This window comes from Sinohyriopsis cumingii, chromosome 8, assembly GCF_028554795.1.
Source record: "Sinohyriopsis cumingii isolate HCF-2022 chromosome 8, ASM2855479v2, whole genome shotgun sequence".
Lineage (NCBI taxonomy): Eukaryota > Metazoa > Mollusca > Bivalvia > Unionida > Unionidae > Sinohyriopsis > Sinohyriopsis cumingii.
In genome coordinates, this window is record NC_142968.1 from 22,971,897 (window position 1) to 22,994,139 (window position 22,243).

Here is a 22,243-nt window from a genome sequence, read left to right on the forward strand (position 1 = left end):
CTTAAATAACGGTAAGCTGCCAAAATACGTTAAAAATGGTTAAACTCTACTGCGGTTTCTGGAAAATATCAGTTTTTGAGTGTAAAGGTGTGTAACGTAAACTACTTGTTTATAATGGAATTTCAGGTTAGGAAATTTAAACGTGACTATGTGGATTTTGTAAATTTAATACTGTGGGAATCAAAATATATTAATTCTGTACATATGTCCTTCAGATATCACTGTTCTTTACATGATTTTCAGACTTCTCTGTTCTGTATATTGCCTTGAGACTTTTGTTTTTTATCTGACCCTGAAACTTTTCTGTTCTGTATATAGCCTTGAGACTTCACCATGTGAATTGAACGAATATGGTCCGAGCACGATTTTGAGTTGGGGTGGGGTGAACAGAAGGGGGCTTGTGAACTTCTTTCCAACCAGGTTAAAAAATTTTTTTATCTCAACAAATATTATGTACAGAATTATTTTGTTCTACAATCAGAGCATGTGTATTTTTGTCAAGTTATTAACAACACACCCACCCACCCACCTCGCCACATATTAAATGGCTAGTTCTTACAGTCAAAAAGCTGTTTATGTATCTGTATGTTGTTTTTATTGGAAGAATGGATCTCTCTCTCTCTCTCTCTCTCTCTCTCTCTCTCTCTTATGAAATTTGACCTGTAGAGTCAACACTAAAAGGTGAAGAATAACTGCGATCCAAGGCCGCGGTTAATAGGTCAATCAAAATACCATAGGACTTCACGTTTTTGAAATAGGAGGTATATGCGATCGAACACGAGTGCTCATTTCAAATGCTATTTATAAAACCAGTTGAATATTAATCTTATTTTAACCATGTCGAGCACAATATTTTTTATTATTGGAGGTGTTTCATAAATTTCATTTCAAATGAACGCAATTGTAACACTATATTTATCACATGGTTTTTTGGAGGAACTCACAGAATAGCGAAGTGAATCGACATTTTAAATCGGATTCCTTTGGTATTGTGCCATTGCCTTGCGTGGAAAGTCTGCGGTGTCACGAGTTGTTATCAGAGATGTTATGTAGGAAAATATGATATAACTATATTAACCTAAGTAACATAGTAGTCGTGTAGTGTAATGCATTTTAAAATCTTCAGCGCAAATGATCAAGAAATCTTATCAAAGGATACAGAAAGTTAATAGATCACAAACGGTGCATACATGCTATTATAATGCGCGGTGCTCTAATCATATACTTTATTGACATCAAATTTTCCAGTCAACACATTTGTTGCTGGAGGGTGCCATTTTCAGCCTGGAAGAATATCAGAAATTAATTGTCTGGTAGTTTAAATTATCATTAAGATATATGATAATTTGTATGATATATCATATCGCAATCAGTTTATTTGTTCTTGTTTTGCGAAAATGTCAGATTATTAATTCCCAGCACAGGAATATTGCTTTGACTGATGTTCTTCCATATTTGGAGAAAACTGAGTACGTATGTACGACAAAAACAAAAAAATCTAGAAACAAAATGCTTTCATTTGGGTACTTTTTTAAATTTAATTATATCAGTTTTTGTTACTATCAAGAAAATGTTTATTACAGTAGTACGTTTTCCCTTTGGATACAAGTAAACTATTCTTTTCATCTGCATTATTTCGCCTTTATCGATGCCTCACTTTTTATAAACGGCGACAATAAACACAGGTCGTTGTCCAGCTAGTAAAACCGTTTGATTTATCACGGATTAAGAAAACAACAACAACATATCTTTTGTTATGTTGTTCCTTATTCAATCTTACAGCAATCGTAGACAGTACATGTATATCCCCAGTATACGTCTGTATGTATTATAGGTTTTCTTGTTAAAGGAGAACAAACTGTTTATGTACAAAAGATTTTCTTTGATGGTGTCTAAGATATATACTCAATATTAGATTAATCTATATGTATTTCGATAACACTGGTCAACAGTGAAATCATTACTGACTTGAAAAGGCCCTAATCTGTAGTATTTTGGTGTGCCGAACACGAATATAACCGTGAAAAATTTGTATTGGCTCTCGTTTTGAAGATATTCATATACCTCATTTTCTATGTTTCACTGTGTAAATTTCTCCAGTAGGACTGCAGAAACATCCGGAATAATGATGTAACATTGCATAATACCATCATGCTCACATCATCCACAGTTGATTGCATCATTTTCTGATGCAATGCAATACTAATGCCATGCGGCTGCTGAAGTAAGTTGACGTCAGCAGTGTACTATACATGTGTAGGCCTATTATACTAATGCCAGGCGGCTGCTGAAGCTGACGTAAGCAGTGTACTATATAAAGCCCAATCAGATAGGTTCGGCATTTAAAATATTTTAGACGTTGTGCGAGACAGTTCAAGCTACTGTTACATAAAACTTATTATTTTATCCATTTACGTACAATAAAGAACAGTAATGCCTCGAAAGTGTGTTAATACCGCGGACAATTTTTGCTATATTTGTGGGGAAGTGACATTTGCCAACCAGAAGAAAAGTATCAATTCTCAAGTGAAGAAGGCATATCATCTTTACTTCGGATGCAAGGTTGGTGACCAAGACAAGCCTTGGGCTCCGCATATATGCTGTGCTACATGTACAACACAGCTTTCACAGTGGTTGAATTGCAAAAGGTCATCAATGCCGTTTGCAGTCCCAATGGTGTGGAGAGAGCCAAGCAACCACCTAAATGACTGTTACTTCTGCTTGGTTCCTCCTCTTTCCGGCGGAATAACGAAGCGAAAGAAGTCGAGAATAGTCTACCCAAACATTCCGTCTGCATTGAGACCAGTTCCACATGGTGAGGGACTTCCTATTCCAGAACCTCCAGCAGAATATTCTCTTGATTCATCTGACGAAGACAAAGGTGAGTCGACCTGTTCTTCTCCTGGTCCATCAGCATGCAGTGATCCAGATTTTCACTGTGGTGCATCATCAACCCCACACAGAATAACACAGGAAGAACTAAATGACCTGATTCGTGATTTGGACTTATCAAAGAACAAGGCAGAATTGCTAGGATCAAGACTCCAACAATGGAATCTTCTAGAAGAAGATGTCACAATTACTGCATATCGAAAGCGCCACCAGCAATTGGAGCCTTTCTTCAGAAAGGAAAGTAATCTGATATTCTGTTCCGATATTGAGGGCCTCATGAATGCTTTAAAAATCACTCATGACCCACAAGAATGGAGACTATTTGTGGACTCTTCGAAACTGAGTCTCAAGGCTGTGCTTTTGCACAATGGAAACATTCTTCCATCTATTCCAGTAGCGTATGCTGTCCACATGAAAGAGACATACGATAACTTAAGGCAGCTACTGAATTCCATTGAGTATAACAAGTACAGCTGGCACCTCTGTGGTGATTTGAAGGTAGTTGCCCTTTTAATGGGACTGCAGCAAGGATATACAAAATACATGTGTTTCTTATGCGAGTGGGATAGCCGAACAAGGGAAATGCACTACATGAGGAAGGAATGGACTCACAGGCAGAATGTAGCCATTGGAGAGAAGAATATCCAACACCCAGCTCTGGTTGAGGCTCAGAAAATCTTGCTACCACCCCTTCACATCAAACTAGGTTTGATGAAGAACTTCGTGAAAGCCATTGACCGGACTTTGCCAGCATTCCGATACCTGCATGAAAAATTCCCTCGACTCAGCGAAGCAAAGATTAAAGAGGGAGTTTTTGTGGGTCCTCAGATTCGAGAGCTTTTCAAAGATGACCGGTTCAACAACTTGCTGGAAGGTGACGCGAAACAAGCATGGAATGCTTTTCGCCTAGTTTCTACAAACTTCCTCGGAAATGTTAGGGCAGAAAACTATAAGGAACTAGTAGAAGACATGTTGATGAAGTATAAGAAACTTGGCTGCAATATGTCTCTAAAGATTCACTTCCTTCATTCCCATTTGGATTTCTTTCCTAGCAACTGTGGTATTGTTAGTGATGAACACGGCGAACGTTTTCATCAAGATATCGCAACAATGGAACAAAGATACCAGGGAAAATGGTCCACTACAATGCTGGCTGACTACTGCTGGACACTCCTCAGAGATGCTCCCGAACAGCTGTACAAGAGACAGGCGAAGAAATCTAAGATGTAGTCAATGACTTGATTTTTTATAGGTAGGCTATTACAGTTGACCTTTTACTATTGGAATGCATTTCGTTATGTAAACATTAATTTCTTGCAGATTACAAAAAAACTAGAGCCAATTTTGCAATTTGACTGTCATATTCGTGTTCAGCACATAAAAATTGATAAGAATTGACTAATTTTATTTCAGTAACATGACTTTTGTAAAAATTTGTTGTCCAGTGTAATCAGTGGTGAACAAGCGGCTGAGCATGGTCTAAGGGAGGTAATATGAACCTGACGCGTCTAAGGGAGACAAGTATAATATTGAGTTAGACGCGAGTAACTGCGACGTGTTCAACTTGTCAAACGAAAACGTATTCGTATTTTATCCCGTTTCTTCGTAACTACACACTATAAGGATCAAAAGGAGAAGATTTTATACAATTTTCATGCGAAGAGGTAAAAATTGTGTAACGCTTTTGCATGAAAATGGAAAGAAAACGAATTTTACCTGGAAGTAATGTGGGTGGGGGTTTTTGTAAGGAGTTTGACTTCATTATCCGCCTACGAAAAAACGTTTTTTTTAATCTGAAAAAGTTCTCAGATGGAAACGGAAAAATAGGTTGACATATGCCAAAAAAAGGAAGACCAATGATGAATGTGTATTAAAGACAGAAGTGCAGCCAACGATGGTTGTAAATAATCCAACACCGGCGTGTTATTTATGACTTCGTTTTATTTAATAAATACTTTTCACAAATAAGCACAACATACCAAGCAACACCAGCTAGTATTTTTGGGAAATTAATGACTTGGATAAACTAAGCTCAGAGTTACTACGCCACCCTTGGTTTGAAGTGTACGATAAAAACTGATATATCTTATCTACGTTGGATTGGTAGTTCTAGTTGTGACAGACTGTCTTGTTCTTGAGCTCACATTTGATCGTTACAGCCCCAGCAACACTCAGAACTTTCCATCATTTCTGTGCCAGAATCCCTAAAAAGTGTGATTATGGATATAAGTTCTCGGAGAGGTCATTTTATTGGATAACAATCGGGCTAACATTATTTACCAAAAAAGTATTGCTTTTCAATAAAAATAGATAAAAGCGTGTATCAGCTTATCTTACATGAACTGTGCAAGGTTTCCATTTTCACACAAAACTATTCTATAACAGCACACAATTTAAGAATCTAATTCTAGAGTAGGGCAATATTTTGCACATAAATTTTAACATTAAAACAAAATGTATTCCAGAAGTCGAACAGTGGAATAATAAGTAAAATCTATATTTCTTCATTATATTTATAGTGGTGTATGACCATACCTGCTATTTCCCAGTATTGCAGGGGTTTCTGAGACTGAAAAAGTGTGTTTTGAGGACACAAGGGGTCAGTGCCTGTGATCCAAAAGAGGCTATGTGGTCCAATTGAGAATAGCCAATCTTTAAATATCAGCCTATTAAAAATGATTGGAAATTGAAAATCAAAATAAAAGAAAATAAATTGTCTGTTTTTTCTCTCCGAGCAATCCATACACTTACAAAGAAAGAAATAGTTGGTAGACTTAAATTGGATTCCAGGCACATTTCGCCAGTATAACTGCACTACATTTGTCACCTTGGCGACATAAATGGTATCTGCAGAGTCCCTTCTTATTGGTTCCATAGTGTAATTTACCGGTTGCCTGCCATAAATATTGCCATTGCAGTTACACCACCAATGTACACCACTAGATTTTATTAGGAACTTTATTATTCCATGGACGCTCATTTGGTTTGGACCTGAATCCACTACTAATGAACCATGACATCATGGAATCTCACTAACACTTTATTCCACAATATTTGCTCCTAGTAATTGGCTGATTATTTTGGGCAAAGGAATATCTATTGCACCGAATTCCAGTAATCAGACAAGTAATCACAAAAATCTAAGAATTCCTTAAAACAGGTCGCTATAACCAAATGTGCATACTCCAAATTTATTACAGTGCATATACTATCTTACTACCATATTATACATGTACCATCTTACTACCATATTATATATGTACCATCTTTCTACCGTATTATACATGTACTATCTTACTACCATATTATACATGTACCATCTTACTACCATATTATACATGTACCATCTTACTACCATATTATACATGTACCATCGTACCATATTATACATGTACCATCTTATTATCATATTTATGCCATCTTATTACCATATTATACATATACCATCGTATTACCATATTGTACATATACCATCTTATTACCATATTATACATATACCATCTTATTACCATATTGTACATATACCATCTTATTACCATATTATACATATACCATCTTATTACCATATTGTACATATACCATCTTATTACCATATTATTCATATACCATCTTATTACCATACTGTACATATACCATCTTATTACCATACTATACATATACCATCTTATTACTATGTTATACATATACCATCTTATTACCATATTATACATGTACTATCTTACTACCATATTATACATGTACCATCTTATTACCATATTATACATATACCATCTTATTACCATATTGTACATATACCATCTTATTACCATATTATACATATGCCATCTTATTACCATATTATAGATATACCATCTTATTACCATATTATACATATACCATCTTATTACCATATTATACATATACCATCTTATTACCATATTACACATGTACCATCTTATTACCATATTATACATATACCATCTTATTACCATATTATACATATACCATCTTATTACCATATTATATATGTACCATCTTATTACCATATTATACATATACCATCTTATTACCATATTATACATGTACCATCTTATTACCATATTGTACATGTACCATCTTATTACCATATTATACATGTACCATCTTATTACCATATTATACATGTACCATCTTATTACCATATTGTACATGTACCATCTTATTACTATATTATACATATACCATCTTGCTACCATATTATACATATACCATCTATGTACCATATTACAAATTTACTAGGAATGAAGAGACAAATTCAGTATCATCTGTTAGTACATGAATGTAGAATAGTCCTGATGTGTTTACTTGCATATCATATGAGGTAGGTAACTAATGGAGGCAGTGGTCTTTATGGTTAATGTGACCAGAAGGGTATTGGTTTGAATTGACCATCAAATCAGCATGGGATTGGTTACTGTGAAGTGTCCTTGGGCAAGATACTTTACTCCTGTTGCCTTGGCACTAAACCTACTTGTATTGCTGTACCATAAAATACCAAAGCAACCCTAACCAAATTGAGAACAACCTTCTCAGTCCTTTTTGAATTCAGTCTATGTTAAACTGTATATACTTGTGTGTTTTATGAATTCAATCTATGTTGTACTGTATATACTCATGTGTTTTATGAATTCAAGACATGTTATGCTGTATATACTATGTGTGTGTTTTATGAATTCAACACGTTATACTGTATATACTATATGTGTTTTATGAATTCAAGCCATGTTACACTGTATATACTATGTGTGTTTTATGAATTCAAGACGTTATACTCTATATACTTGTGTGTGTTTTATGTTGTTGTTGTTGTTGTTGTGGGGTTTAACGCCATTTTTCAGCACGATAGGCTGTACATGGCGGCCAGTAATAATGGTGGAGGAAGAACCCGGAAAACCCCGGAAAGAACCACCGACCCACGAGAAGCTACTGGCAGGCTTTCTCACATGCCCACATTGGCTGAATCTTAGACTCGAACCGCCGCAGACAGAGGTGAGATGGCAGTGATCCGTAACGAAGAGCGCTTTAGACCACTCGGCCACTCGGGGCCCCGTGTGTTTTATGAATTCAAGACATGTTATATTGTATATAGTATGTGTGTGTTTTAATGAATTCAAGACACGTTATGCTGTATATACTTTGTATGATTTATGAATTCAAGACATGTTATGCTGTATATACTATGTGTGTTTTATGAATTCAAGACATGTTATGCTGTATATACTATGTGTATTTTATGAATTCAAGACATGTTACACTGTATATACTATGTGTGAGTTTTATGAATTCAACAAATGTTATGCTGTATATGCTATGTGAGTTTTATGAATTCAAGACATGTTATATTGTATATAGTATGTGTGTGTTTTAATGAATTCAAGACACATTATGCTGTATATACTTTGTATGATTTATGAATTCAAGACATGTTATACTGTATATACTATGTGTGTTTTATGAATTCAACACGTTATGCTGTATATACTATATGTTTTATGAATTCAAGCCATGTTACACTGTATATACTATGTGTGTTTTATGAATTCAAGACGTTATACTCTATATACTTGTGTGTGTTTTATGAATTCAAGACATGTTGTATTGTATATAGTATGTGTGTGTTTTAATGAATTCAAGACACGTTATGCTGTATATACTTTGTATGATTTATGAATTCAAGACATGTTATACTGTATATACTATGTGTGTTTTATGAATTCAAGACATGTTATGCTGTATATACTATGTGTATTTTATGAATTCAAGACATGTTACACTGTATATACTATGTGTGAGTTTTATGAATTCAACAAATGTTATGCTGTATATGCTATGTGAGTTTTATGAATTCAAGACATGTTGTATTGTATATAGTATGTGTGTTTTAATGAATTCAAGACATGTTATACTGTATATAGTATGTGTGTGTTTTATGAATTCAAGACATGTTATACTGTATATAGTATGTGTGTGTTTTAATGAATTTAAGACATGTTACACTGTATATACTATGTGTGAGTTTTATGAATTCAACAAATGTTATGCTGTATATGCTATGTGAGTTTTATGAATTCAAGACATGTTGTATTGTATATAGTATGTGTGTGTTTTAATGAATTCAAGACATGTTATACTGTATATAGTATGTGTGTGTTTTATGAATTCAAGACACGTTATACTGTATATACTCATGTGCTTTATGAATTCAAGACATGTTATACTGTATATACTATGTGTGTGTTTTATGAATTCAAGCCATGTTATACTGTATATACTATGTGTGTGTTTTATGAATTCAAGCCATGTTATACTGTATATACTATGTGTGTGTTTTATGAATTCAAGACATGTTATACTGTATATACTCATGTGTTTTATGAATTCAAGACACGTTATGCTGTATATACTCATGTGTGTGTTTTATGAATTCAAGACATGGTATACTGTATATACTATGTGTTTTTTATGAATTCAAGACACGTTATACTGTATATACTATGTGTTTTTTATGAATTCAAGACACATTATGCTGTATATACTCATGTGTGTGTTTTATGAATTCAAGACATGTTATACTGTATATGCTATGTGTTTTTTATGAATTCAAGACACGTTATGCTGTATATACTATGTGTGTGTTTTATGAATTCAAGACATGTTATACTGTAAATACTATGTGTGTTTTATGAATTCAAGCTCTGTTATGCTGTATATACTATGTGTGTTTTATGAATTTAAGATGTGTTATGCTTTATATACTGTGTGTGTTTTATGAATTCAAGACATGTTATGCTGTATATACTATGTGGGTTTTATGAATTCAAGCCATGTTATGCTGTATATAACACTTGTGTTTTATGAATTCAAGACATGTTACGTTGTATATACTATGTGTGTTTATAAATTCAAAACATGTTATGCTACATACTATGTGTGTTTTATGAATTCAAGACATGTTATGCTGTATATATTTATGTGTTTGTCTTATGAATTCAAGCCATGTTACACTGTATATGCTCGTGTGTGTTTTATGAATTCAAGACATGTTACACTGTATATACTCTTGTGTGTTTTATGAATTCAAGCTTGATTTCAAGCCATGTTATACTGTATATACTATGTGTGTTTTATGAATTAAAGACATGCTATACTGTATATAGCAGTGGCAGATGCTTTATTTGCTCGGGAAATAGATGCACCCACCCATCTACGAGTTTCCTGCTGCCTTGCAGGTCAGCTTTGGTTAGCCAAAGGCTAAGGGAGTAAACCCTATAAAAAAATCCGGAGTGGAGACCCTAAGGCAGCTGGACAATGTGCTACATCCCCTTCTAGCAACTCCTTGGTCTGGAGAGGGATGGGCTCCACCAGACGACTTTTGACCAAGACACACTGATAATGCTGGACAAATCTGAACTTACCATACTGGATCGGTCATCGCCCAGGTAAACAAGGACTGCACCTCCCATTGTCCACCAGGATGGAGGTGACAAGTGTGCGACTGGTACTTTGCATAAAATCAGAGCAAGAGACAGCATCGCCATCGCCACCTGGAACATTAGAACTCTGGCGCAAATTGGAAAGACTCCAAGAGTTGACACATGAGCTGGAACACTACACATGGCACATTCTGGGACTCTGTGAAGTCAGATGGAAAGCCCTAGGAGAACACCAAACTGAAGATGGGCATATATTCTACTATAGTGGAGAGTTTGACAAGTCCATAAATGTAGTAGGCTTCCTTGTAAACAAAACCATCAAGGGATCTGTGCTTGAATGCCGCCCCATATCTAGCAGAATCATTTCCATTTGTCTGAAAACATTCCCCTTTAACATCACAATTATCCAAGTCTATGCTCCAACTACTGATCATGATGATGAAGACATAGAGGAGTTTTACAACAAACTCCAGGGTATTCTAAACATGGTCAGTTAAAAAGACATCCTCCCCATCCAAGGAGACTGGAATGACAAAGTTGGCAAAGATGCTCTAAAAGACTGAGAAGATCATTGAGGGCCTTCTTGCAATGAGCTTACCAATGAAAGAGGGAGACGGCTGCTCAAGTTCGCAAGCTACAACAACTTGGTACTAGCCAACACCCTGGGCCAACATAAAGCTTCACGATGCTGGACATGGCATGCACCAAATGGAACCCATCACAACCAGATCGACTACATACGGGTTCAAAACCGTTACCGATCTGGCATCAATAGAGCAAAAACAAGGATATTCCCAGGTGCTGATGTTGGGAGTGATCACGATCTCGTGATTATGAACTTCTGAGTGAGGCTGAAGAAAATTAACAAGCCAAAGAACATCTGGCTCGAATTCAACCTTGAACAACTGAAGGACCCTAACATCTGCAAGCCTTTCCAAGCCACAACTGGAGGAAAATTTGCTCCACTCTTTGTGATGGATGGTGATGTAAAAGTGATGACAAACACTTGCAACACAGTCATGACAGCAGCTGCGAAGGACATCATTGGCCTTCTTTGCCTAAAGAAAAATCCCTGGGTTACAGAAGAGATTCTGAAGTTGTGTGATGCCTGAAGAGACCTCAGAAACACCAGACACAAAACAGGGCAATGAGTACTGACAAAAAACAAGAGTATCATAAAAAACTTGAAGAAAGCAAAAGAAGATTGGATTGGACAAAAGTGCACAGAAATAGAGCAGTCTGATAAAGAATAACAGCAAAAAGGCATTCCAAATTGTGAAAGACCTCACCAGACAGAAACAACCAAGAGTGAATACCTTTCAAGACGAAAATGGAAAATGCCTTACAGAAGTGAGTGACATTGCAGAAAGATGGACAGAGTATTGCAAAGAACTCTACAACCATTAGTCCACACAAGACCCAGAGGTGTTTGAAGTTCCAAACTCCTCAGATGATGATGATTTCCTCAGTCTCAAAGAAGAGGTGGAGTCGGCAATAAGAGCACTGAAGAATGGGAAGGCATCAGGAGTAGACAACATCCCAGCTGAACTTATCAAGAATGGGGGGTGGGGGAATCAGTGAAAGAGCTACTAACAAAAATCTGCAACAAGATTTGGCAGACAGGTGAATGGCCAACACAATGGACCCAGTCACTGATTATAACACTACCCAAAAAAGGCAATCTCCAGCTGTGCCAAAATTACAGTACTATCAGTTTGATCAGCCATGCTAGTAAGGTAATGCTGAAGATCATCTTGAACAGACTGAAACCACAAGCAGAATAAATAATCACTGAAGAACAGGCTGGGTTCCGAAGTGGAAGAAGCACAACAGAACAAATATTCAATCTCGGGGTTCTGTGTGAAAATTACTCGCAACACCAACAAGACATCTATCATGTGTTCATAGATTTCAAAAAGGCCTCTGACAGAGTGTGGCATGAAGCATTGTGGGCCACAATGAAGAAGTACAACATGGGTCAGAAGTTGACCAATACCATCAATCAGCTGTACGCCAAGGCTACCAGTGCAGTAATTGCCCAAGGTTCTGTGGGGGACTGGTTCCAGACAACAGTCGTGGCTGTCTCCTGTCACCCACGCTTTTCAACTTAGAGTGCATCATGAGCGAAACCCTGGGAAAAGTGGAATTATAACATCACAGAATGGACAAGGAAAAGTTTTGTGGAGAGACAGGCATTGGCACATGATCGAGACAAGTGGAGGGAATTGGTCAAATGTTCAGCAGCACAGTGCCTCGACGACCACACTAGGTCAAGAGACTGATGATGATGATGATGATAATGTATATACTTTGTGTGTTATATGAATTCAAGCTTGATTTCAAGCCATGTTATACTGTATATATTCATGTGTTTCATGAATTTAAGACATGTTATACTGTATATACTATGTGTGCTTTATGAATTCAAGACATGGTTTACTGTATATACTTGTGTGTTTTATGAATTCAAGACGTGGTATACTGTATATACTTATGTGTGTTTTATGAATTCAAGACATGTTATACTGTATATACTATGTGTTTTTTGAATTCAAGACATGGTATACTGTATATACTCATATGTATTGGTTCAGACTATAAGCAACATAGGCCCTGATCTGCCATAGCATAATGCAACAGCAGATCTGTGTACATGTTGTTGTACTGATTACAAACATATACCAAGCTGTGCATTATGCAATGGGATATCTGGGTCCATATTGATCCAAATGGTTTATAAGTTAGATCTTCAAATGTATAGGTCTTATACATTGGAGTGTATCTAATGTCTTTTTTGCAGCAGCTGTATTGTACAGTTGTAAATTTAAATTTTACACTTATGTCAATTTATTTTACTGTAGGTTTTGATTTGGGTCTTGATCTCAGTAGTACTTGAGAAGAAATGGGTCATCACACATCAGATGTTAAGTGAATGCTAATAGGTAAGTCACTTTAGTTCAATCAGTATGTCGTACTGTTTTGGAGCGTAGTTAAGTAATAACATCACAGTGTTTCTGAATGTTGATCAGATAATATTGGTTGTTGTTGTGGGGTTTAATGCCATTTTTCAGCACACGATAGGCCATACATGGCGGCCAGTATTATTGGTGTAGGAAGAACCCGGGAAGACCCGAAAAGAACCACCGACCCACGAGAAGCTACTGGCATGCTTTCTCACTTACCCACATTGGCTGAATCCGAGACTCGAACCAGCGCAGACAGAGGTGAGATGGCAGTGATCCATAATGGAGAGCGCTTTAGACCACTTGGCCACTCGGGGCCCCGATAATATTGGTGTTTCAAAGATAGAAATAATGTTGGTGCATCAAAGATACAAATTTATTGCGTTTTAGGTTAAATTGATACACAGAACTATTGTAACAAATCAAATTTTGAAGAAATTTTTTAAATTTGATCAGTGATTAAAAATGTACTTTCAGTAAACAAGAAGCCAAAAGCATTGGGCATTTATTTTATGAGTACAGTTACTGATGGTTTTTGGAAATTCTTCATTTTATGGATTAGGAATGATATACCATATATTATGATTTCCAAAAGTGATATCTTTGTTGGAAATGACAAGTTGGATGACATAATTAATATCTTCATTCTGATTTCAAAATATATAATTTATAGGTTACACTGTATTTCAGAAAAGTCACATTTTGCAATTTACAAAACACTGTTTTATACTACCAAAAGTAATGGAAGAATATTTAGCAGAGTTGTATAATTAAACCTTAATCGTTGAGAAAAAGTAGTCCTTTATTAAAACTTTATCAGCTTGTAGACTGTATCTATTACTGACTCTGTAGTTTTGTGTACCACTTCCCGATCCAGATAACATCCTTTTTTTCTAAATGCCAGTTAAGACTTGTGCATATTCTTCATTTTTTTTTTGTGTATCGGTGTGTGAGAGGGAGATTTCATATGAGATACTAATTTTCATTTATATATTTATATTTATTAATACAGACTTTGCAAACAGAGTTAGGATTGCTAGATAATTATGCATAAATCCATCATTACACTGTCAGGTGGTATTAAAGGCAGTTTGTAAAATCGCGGCAGTTAAGTATGAATTAAGAAAATAAAAAAGAAGTACATTAAAAAACTATAAGTCGAAATGATTGATTATATGTATGTACATTAAAAAACTAAGTTGAAATGATTGATTATATGTATTTGCTGTTTCAGCACCAGTACTTTCAATATCTTTAAGTTTTCTCTGAAATGAGAAAAACCCATGGTCATTCTTGGTTTCTATACACCCCAAAAATGTATAGCTTCATACATCATAATAATTTCACCATGCATCAGTAAGCATCAATTAATTAGTAATATCTGTAAAATTAGCTCTTGATCTAGGATCATAAATCAATTAACCATTAATAATAAAGTTTGCAATGATTATTCTGAGGATGATAGTACTATCTATTGTCATTAATTCTGCCAGAAATGTTTAACAAGCCCAGTTATTCTGTTCTCATGTGTGGAGGTGTTTGGTTACAATACTGAAGGAGAAAAGTGTTTAGATTAGCAGAACTGTGTAATCTACTTGACAAAATGATAGCAAATTGTTTTATCTACAAGATGATGATGTTAACAGAACCTGAAGCCTCTGCTCTGTTTGACTTGACTGAACATAAAACAAACAGTAAGAGGTGTTGACCTGTTGTTTTTTTTGTCCAGAATTTGTATTACCTTTTAAAAAGCATATGTGGTATTGTGATGATTATTTGGCATTTGTTGTCTATTAACAATTGTTTGTTGCTATGCCTCCTGAACTACTCAGATTAAAGTCATTTAATTTTGGATAGTTTTACTCTAAGGTCTAGTTGGTCCTTAGTCAAAATAGTGCCATTCAGCATCCGCGATGGCCAGTCTTGTCACTCTTCCTGAACATATGGATGTATTGACCCTGGAATCATCACCCAAAGACTTTTTGTCACAGGTAGATGGTTGTAAATGAAACTGGTACTTATTTGATGTCCATCATTGATGGTCATACTGTTGGAATGGATGGAAATATGGATGGAATGGATGGTCATATGGGTGGAATGGATGGTCATACTGATGGAATGGATGGTCATACTGATAGAATGGATGGTCATATGGATGGAATGGATGGTCATACTGATGGAATGGATGGTCATATGGATGGAATGGATGAATGGTCATACTGATGGAATGGATGGTCATACTGATTAAATGGATGGTCATATGGATGGAATGGATGAATGGTCATACTGATGGAATGGATGGTCATACTGATGGAATGGATGGTTATACGGATGGAATGGATGAATGGTCATACTGATGGAATGGATGGTTATACGGATGGAATGGATGAATGGTCATACTGATGGAATGGATGGTCATATGGATGGAATGGATGAATGGTCATACTGATGGAATGGATGGTCATACTGATGGAATGGATGGTTATACGGATGGAATGGATGGTCATACTGACATAAGATTTTCAATGAAAGACTTTTAGTGACGTGAATGAATGAAATGATGATCTAACATTCAGTGTGGTTGCCATGGTTGTCATTTTAATATTGTTGTCAATATTCCTCCTACACACTGAGTGTTTTTGACATGTATCATTCTTTCCAAGGACACTGGTTTTTCCTGTTTTTGTTAGACTTCATATTTGTTCCAGCTTTTCCAAATTGATAGTCAACGCTCTGAAAATGATTTTAAGGTGTAGGGTCTGGACTTGGGTCTTTTATCTTTGAGCTTGGTAGCACATAATATACCTGCCAAGTTATGTGTCACATAAAAAATATGAGTTTGAATTTCTGAATCTCCAGTATGAAAAAAGAAACAAATTCCTAACAATGCATCCATAACAAAAGCAGGGAGAGTATTTGCAAACACTTAAGGAATATCCTGAATTTAGAAAGTTTTAGAGATTCAATTTGCTAGCCAAGGATTATTGATTGATTTTGTTCCACATCGACCCTTGGAAAATAAGCTATAGCAGATAAAAGAGTTATTGCCCATAACAAGCAAAATTATTTGAATAACACATTAAATTCTTAACCTGTTATGTATATCACACAGTGTCTTCCATGATGTCCACATGACTTGAATTGAGAGAACTTGTGTTTGAACATTTTAAATTTGATAAATTGAAATGTGACATGCAGTATCAATGGAGGCAGTCAAGATTATAACCAATTATCTGTGTAGGTAATACAGTGAACAGTCTCATTGGATCAGTTTATTTCAGCTTCACCCAGTCGGGTAGTAGGTAATAAAATGAACAGTCTCATTGGATCGGTATATTTCAGCTTCACTCAATCAGGTAGTAGGACATTCGATACAGTTTTGGTATGCTACATATGCCAAGGGGCATTGTGGAATGAAGTCCGTTGATGACCTTTAACAAATTATTGAAATATAATATTCTGAAGTTATTTTTGTACTAGATTTTGTAAACTGTCTTTGAAGAAACACGAAAAATGAATTATCCAAGTAAAATACATATAAAAAGTACAATGACATTGATAGAGTAATAATTACACCAAGCTTAGCCAGATTCAATAAAACTTTTTCCCTGACATTTTTGCTTTTATTGTTTTATTTGGTATTTCAGTCAGTAATTAGAATATTTATGTATTTTGATCATTATTTACCCCTTAATCAGTAATTAGAATATTTATGCATTTTGATCATTATTTGCCCCCAATCAGTAATTAGAATATTTATGTATTTTGATCGTTATTTGCTCCTTAATCAGTAATTAGAATATTTATGTATTTTGATCGTTATTTGCCCCGTAATCAATAATTAGAATATTTATGTATTTTGATCGTTATTTGCCCCTTAATCAGTAATTAGAATATTTATGTATTTTGATCGTTATTTGTCCCTTAATCAGTAATTAGAATATTTATGTATTTTGATTGTTATTTGCCCCTTAATCAGTAATTAGAATATTTATGTATTTTGATCGCTATTTGCCCCTTAATCAGTAATTAGAATATTTATGTATTGTGATCGTTATTTACCTCTTAATCAGTAATTAGAATATTTATGTATTGTGATCATTATTTGCCCCTTAATCAGTAATTAGAATATTTATGTATTGTGATCAATATTTGCCCCTTAATCAGTAATTAGAATATTAATGTATTTTGATCGTTATTTGCCCCTTAAATTTAAAATTCCTGCAAAATATGGAGCTTATGGTTCCCAACCTGTTTTTTGTTGTTTCTGTGACTCTGAGTTGGCCACAAACAAGACCTCCCAACCATCCTGCTTTTGATGTTATTTCTTTCAATGACCCCCACATGAACCTACTGAGGACCCAGCCATCTCTTCTGGGTCATGACCTGAGGTTGGGTATCACTGATACAGTGGCTAGTTGATCCAGTTAACTATATATTAACAACCACATTGTATTCAGTGTAAATTTTGATTGACTTGGGCTGCATATAATAACACCCCTACTCCACCCACCCCAGTTAAACCCCAATTCTTCATTATGAAAGTGGAAAGCATGCTACACTTATCTAAAAGGTTGGCATGTATATTAATAGATTTTTATATGATCCTCTTTCCTGATATTTGAGGAATACCTTGAATGATGCCAGTTCAGCTACTTTTTTTCTTCAGAAATATTAATTTTAAATTAAAACAAACTTAGCATCAAGGAATATCTTTACAGTATCTGAGATGAATTCAGTCCCATTTTCTGTCTTTGACAGCAGTTTAATCAAGGTCAAAGGCCATGAATAAAAATGTTTGTAATAAACTTGTGAACATGATTTTTAAATTGAACATCTAAGAAGATATTTTTATTGTGGCATTTAGTTTGTTGGAGTTACTCAGAAATATCTTAGATGATTTTATGAGATACTTAGCAATTAAAAAATATAAAAGTCAGGACGAGATGGGCATGTCATGGATTTCTACAGTTTCTTTTAGGCCAGTAGAGCATCAGTCCATTCAAGGGACTCTTGTTTACTATAGAATAACGAACATAGATGCACATACGTAATTGCCAGTTGGCATTTAATGATATAGATGAGACCTTCCTCTGCTCTTTACATCTCTTGAGAGTTTAGATGAGACCTTCCTTTACTCTTTACATCTCTTGAGAGTTTAGATGAGACCTTCCTTTACTCTTTACATCTCTTGAGAGTTTAGATGAGACCTTCCTTTACTCTTTACATCTCTTGAGAGTTTAGATGAGACCTTCCTTTACTCTTTACATCTCTTGAGAGTTTAGATGAGACCTTCCTTTACTCTTTACATCTCTTGAGAGTTTAGATGAGACCTTCCTTTACTCTTTACATCTCTTGAGAGTTTAGATGAGACCTTCCTTTACTCTTTACATCTCTTGAGAGTATAATTGAGACCTTCCTTTACTCTTTACATCTCTTGAGAGTTTAGATGAGACCTTCCTTTACTCTTTACATCTCTTGAGAGTTTAGATGAGACCTTCCTTTACTCTTTACATCTCTTGAGAGTATAAATGAGACCTTCCTTTACTCTTTACATCTCTTGAGAGTTTAGATGAGATCTTCCTTTACTCTTTACATCTCTTGAGAGTATAAATGAGACCTTCCTTTACTCTTTACATCTCTTGAGAGTATAAATGAGACCTTCCTTTACTCTTTACATCTCTTGAGAGTTTAGATGAGACCTTCCTTTACTCTTTACATCTCTTGAGAGTATAAATGAGACCTTCCTTTACTCTTTACATCTCTTGAGAGTATAAATGAGACCTTCCTTTACTCTTTACATCTCTTGAGAGTTTAGATGAGACCTTCCTTTACTCTTTACATCTCTTGAGAGTATAAATGAGACCTTCCTTTACTCTTTACATCTCTTGAGAGTATAAATGAGACCTTCCTTTACTCTTTACATCTCTTGAGAGTATAAATGAGACCTTCCTTTACTCTTTACATCTCTTGAGAGTATAAATGAGACCTTCCTCTGCTCTTTACATCTCTTGAGAGTATAAATGGGACCTTCCTCTGCTCTTCACTTGTCTTGAGCATTTCAGCCTCAGTTCTTCATTTTCATCCCTGCTCACTCAAAATTTGCTCATTTTGTTTCTTGAACATTTTTTAAAACATTGAACATGAATTAAACTTTTGCAAAGTGCATAAAATACATAATTTTGTTACGATGTATTAATATGTCTTGCATGAAGTACATATTCTTTTTTGCATATTATAGTGATAAATACATGTTACTGGTATATTATAGATAGTTTAAGAAGAAAGAAAAGCAGCACAAGGGAAATTTATGTGGACCTTTTGTGGTTTTTAATGTATTAATAATGTACATTTTTGACTCATTTCTTTGTCAGCAATAGGTAAATTGTGCTATTTATGTATTCCCATGCTCTAGCATGGTGGATATTGTGATATCCACTGTCTGTCCATCTGTTATGACATCCTAAATTGCAGGGTGAAGATTTATGAAACTTTATTGTTATATTGCCCTTGTGGTAACCATGTACAAGAAAGGTGCCATCTTTGGTTTGTATCCCTTGAGATTACTGGTAGGGGGTTAAAGGTGCAGAAAGTTTGATTTCCAATGACATATTCAAATATTTCCTGGCTAAATTTTGTTTATATATGTATATGGTTACAGCAGAAAGAGATAATTATATTTGATGAATTTGACATTATATGACCAGGGTCCACACTATGGGGGCAAACAGTAGCAGCTTCAGTGAGCTGGCGGGTAATGACTATCTACGCCGATTCTCTGGGACTGAGGCAATTTCCCCAATAGATCCCTTCTGGAACCAGTTCCTGTCGTACACTTTCCTCATCCCCATCAACAGGTAAGCTGTTTTGATTAAGTCAATTAGTATATATTTATTACCTTTAAATTTGTTAGGTCACAGAGAAAAAAATGTGTATTGTTGAATGGGCTAAAAAGTAGATGTCCATTGTGCTAGCCAGGTGCTCAGTTACTTGTCATCATACATCCCATGCAGGTACCTGTAATACATTCTTTGCCATGGAAGACACGTCCTTGTGTCTCCATCAACTGCAGTGATCCTTATTCAACTCAGGATGAAAAGACTATATCACAACTGGGAGGTCTTCAAAGGCTGATCCCATTACTGCCACCAAATGTCACAGGAAAATGCAAACTGGGTTAGGATTTGAACCTGAATCTCCCAAGTGCTAGCTGGATGTTTTACCACCAAACTGTTCAGGATGATGCTAAATATACATGGCATAAATAAAATTCATGGGGTTGGGGTGATGGGTGGATAGTTTTGTCTTTCACATGCAAAATGTCAAGAGTCAGTGGTCTATTTCTTGTTTGTTTTGTGATTAATTCATGTCATTTTTTCACATAAGAATTCAATAATTTTTTAATGTTGTGTTTATTTATAATTATTATGTTGAAATTGTATTTTATCATTATGATTGTAACATAATGTCAGATTAATTTTCTGTACAGTTATGAAAGAGGGGATGGTTGTGTCCTAGAGTTATTCATGTGACTTATTGAACTCTTGGAAAACTGTATAAACTTATTGTACAGAAGATTATGAGCTGTGGTGGCTTAGTGGATGATATGCTGGACTTATGACGAGGAGGATGCTGGATTGAACCCTGCCATTAGATCAGGAGTGGTGGCTATCATGATGTGTCTTTGGGCAAGCCACTTTGCTTTTGTTGCCTTACAACCAAATAACCTACTTGTGTTTTTGTGCGGTAAATGACCAAATCATGCAGAAGAGTAAGAATGTTTATTTTAATGAAATGAGTAAATATTTTTACAAGCTAGCATATTTTATTGTTATCAGGCTTTATAACCTGCCTTGTGTCAAGAACACAGGCTGATTTTATTCATCAATGGTTATGTAGATGGTATGTTAAATACAGTTTTTTGACTACTGTAGATTTTACCATACAAGTCAACACATATACACTTGAACACTTATTTAATCCACCGCTCCTGTGACCTAGTGGTTAGAGCATTCGCCTTGGCTGCAGGAGGTCGTGGGTTTGATCCCTGGCCGATTCATACCAAAGACTTACAAAAATAGTACTAACAGCTGCCTCGCCTGGCGCTCAGCAGCAAGAGGTTAGTGTTAGGACTGGTCAGCCTGGTGTCGGGATAATGCGACTGGGTGGGACATCATGGTCATGTCTGCGGTATGATGCCCCAGTGCTAGACATTATTATAAACTGTCACACTGCAGACATCGTAGCGATATGACTGAAAAATTGTTAAAGCTACGTTAAAAATCCAAATCACACACACACACACACATTTTTAATCCTTATGGTAAAGGTCTAATAGAGAATTTTACATTGGTGCTCATTTTATATTAATCCCAAGCAGCTCAGAGATCTAGTATAGGCCCAGTGCTCTCTCCAGTATGGTATAAGAAGTGACTGGTGGAGGCAGGTACTGCATCATGTCAGTGGTTAGGGTGCTGGGTTGCAACCCAAAGAGTGTGGGTTTGAATCCTAGCATTGGATCGGCCTAAACTGGCTACTGTGGTGTATCTTTGAGCAAGGCACTTTACTCCATTTGCCTCGGCATTAGTTGCCCTACTTGTGTTGCTATGCCACAAGGAACCAAACACAATTGTATCAGATGAAATTCACAATACAAGTTAAAATAATTTGTATCTCTTAAAAACCTTGTGGCAAGAACACAAATTTAAATAGTTGAACAGTCTTCATAAAATTAAAATGATTTTCATAAATCAGCATATTTTTAAATGCATGTATAAGAATCTACTTTTTTTAAATAAAATATTTTAGTATATGTAATAAATTATAAAATATTGTCTATTTATACTTGCTTTTAAAATCAATCCAGCTGCAGACTACAAAAACCCAGATCTGTCAGTCATTATATGCCAGCAGAGCTGGATCTGTGCAGTTTGTTTG

At 35.4% G+C, this 22,243-nt stretch overlaps 1 protein-coding gene across 2 annotated transcripts in view; it reads left to right on the forward strand.

Annotated features, from left to right (window-relative positions):
• The first annotated feature begins 4,431 nt into the window (after nucleotides 1-4,431).
• Nucleotides 4,432-22,243, forward strand: part of LOC149793136 (dymeclin-like) — a 100,179-nt gene continuing 82,367 nt past the window's right edge. For both annotated transcript variants that reach the window (XR_016422718.1, XM_089967057.1), the window contains exons 1-3: nucleotides 4,432-4,556; nucleotides 13,205-13,285; nucleotides 20,014-20,163. Coding sequence is in view for 1 of the 2 variants with exons in the window: in XM_089967057.1 (XP_089823183.1) it covers nucleotides 20,024-20,163 (140 nt within the window). In the remaining variant the exon portion in view is untranslated. The remainder of the gene's footprint in view (nucleotides 4,557-13,204; nucleotides 13,286-20,013; nucleotides 20,164-22,243) is intronic.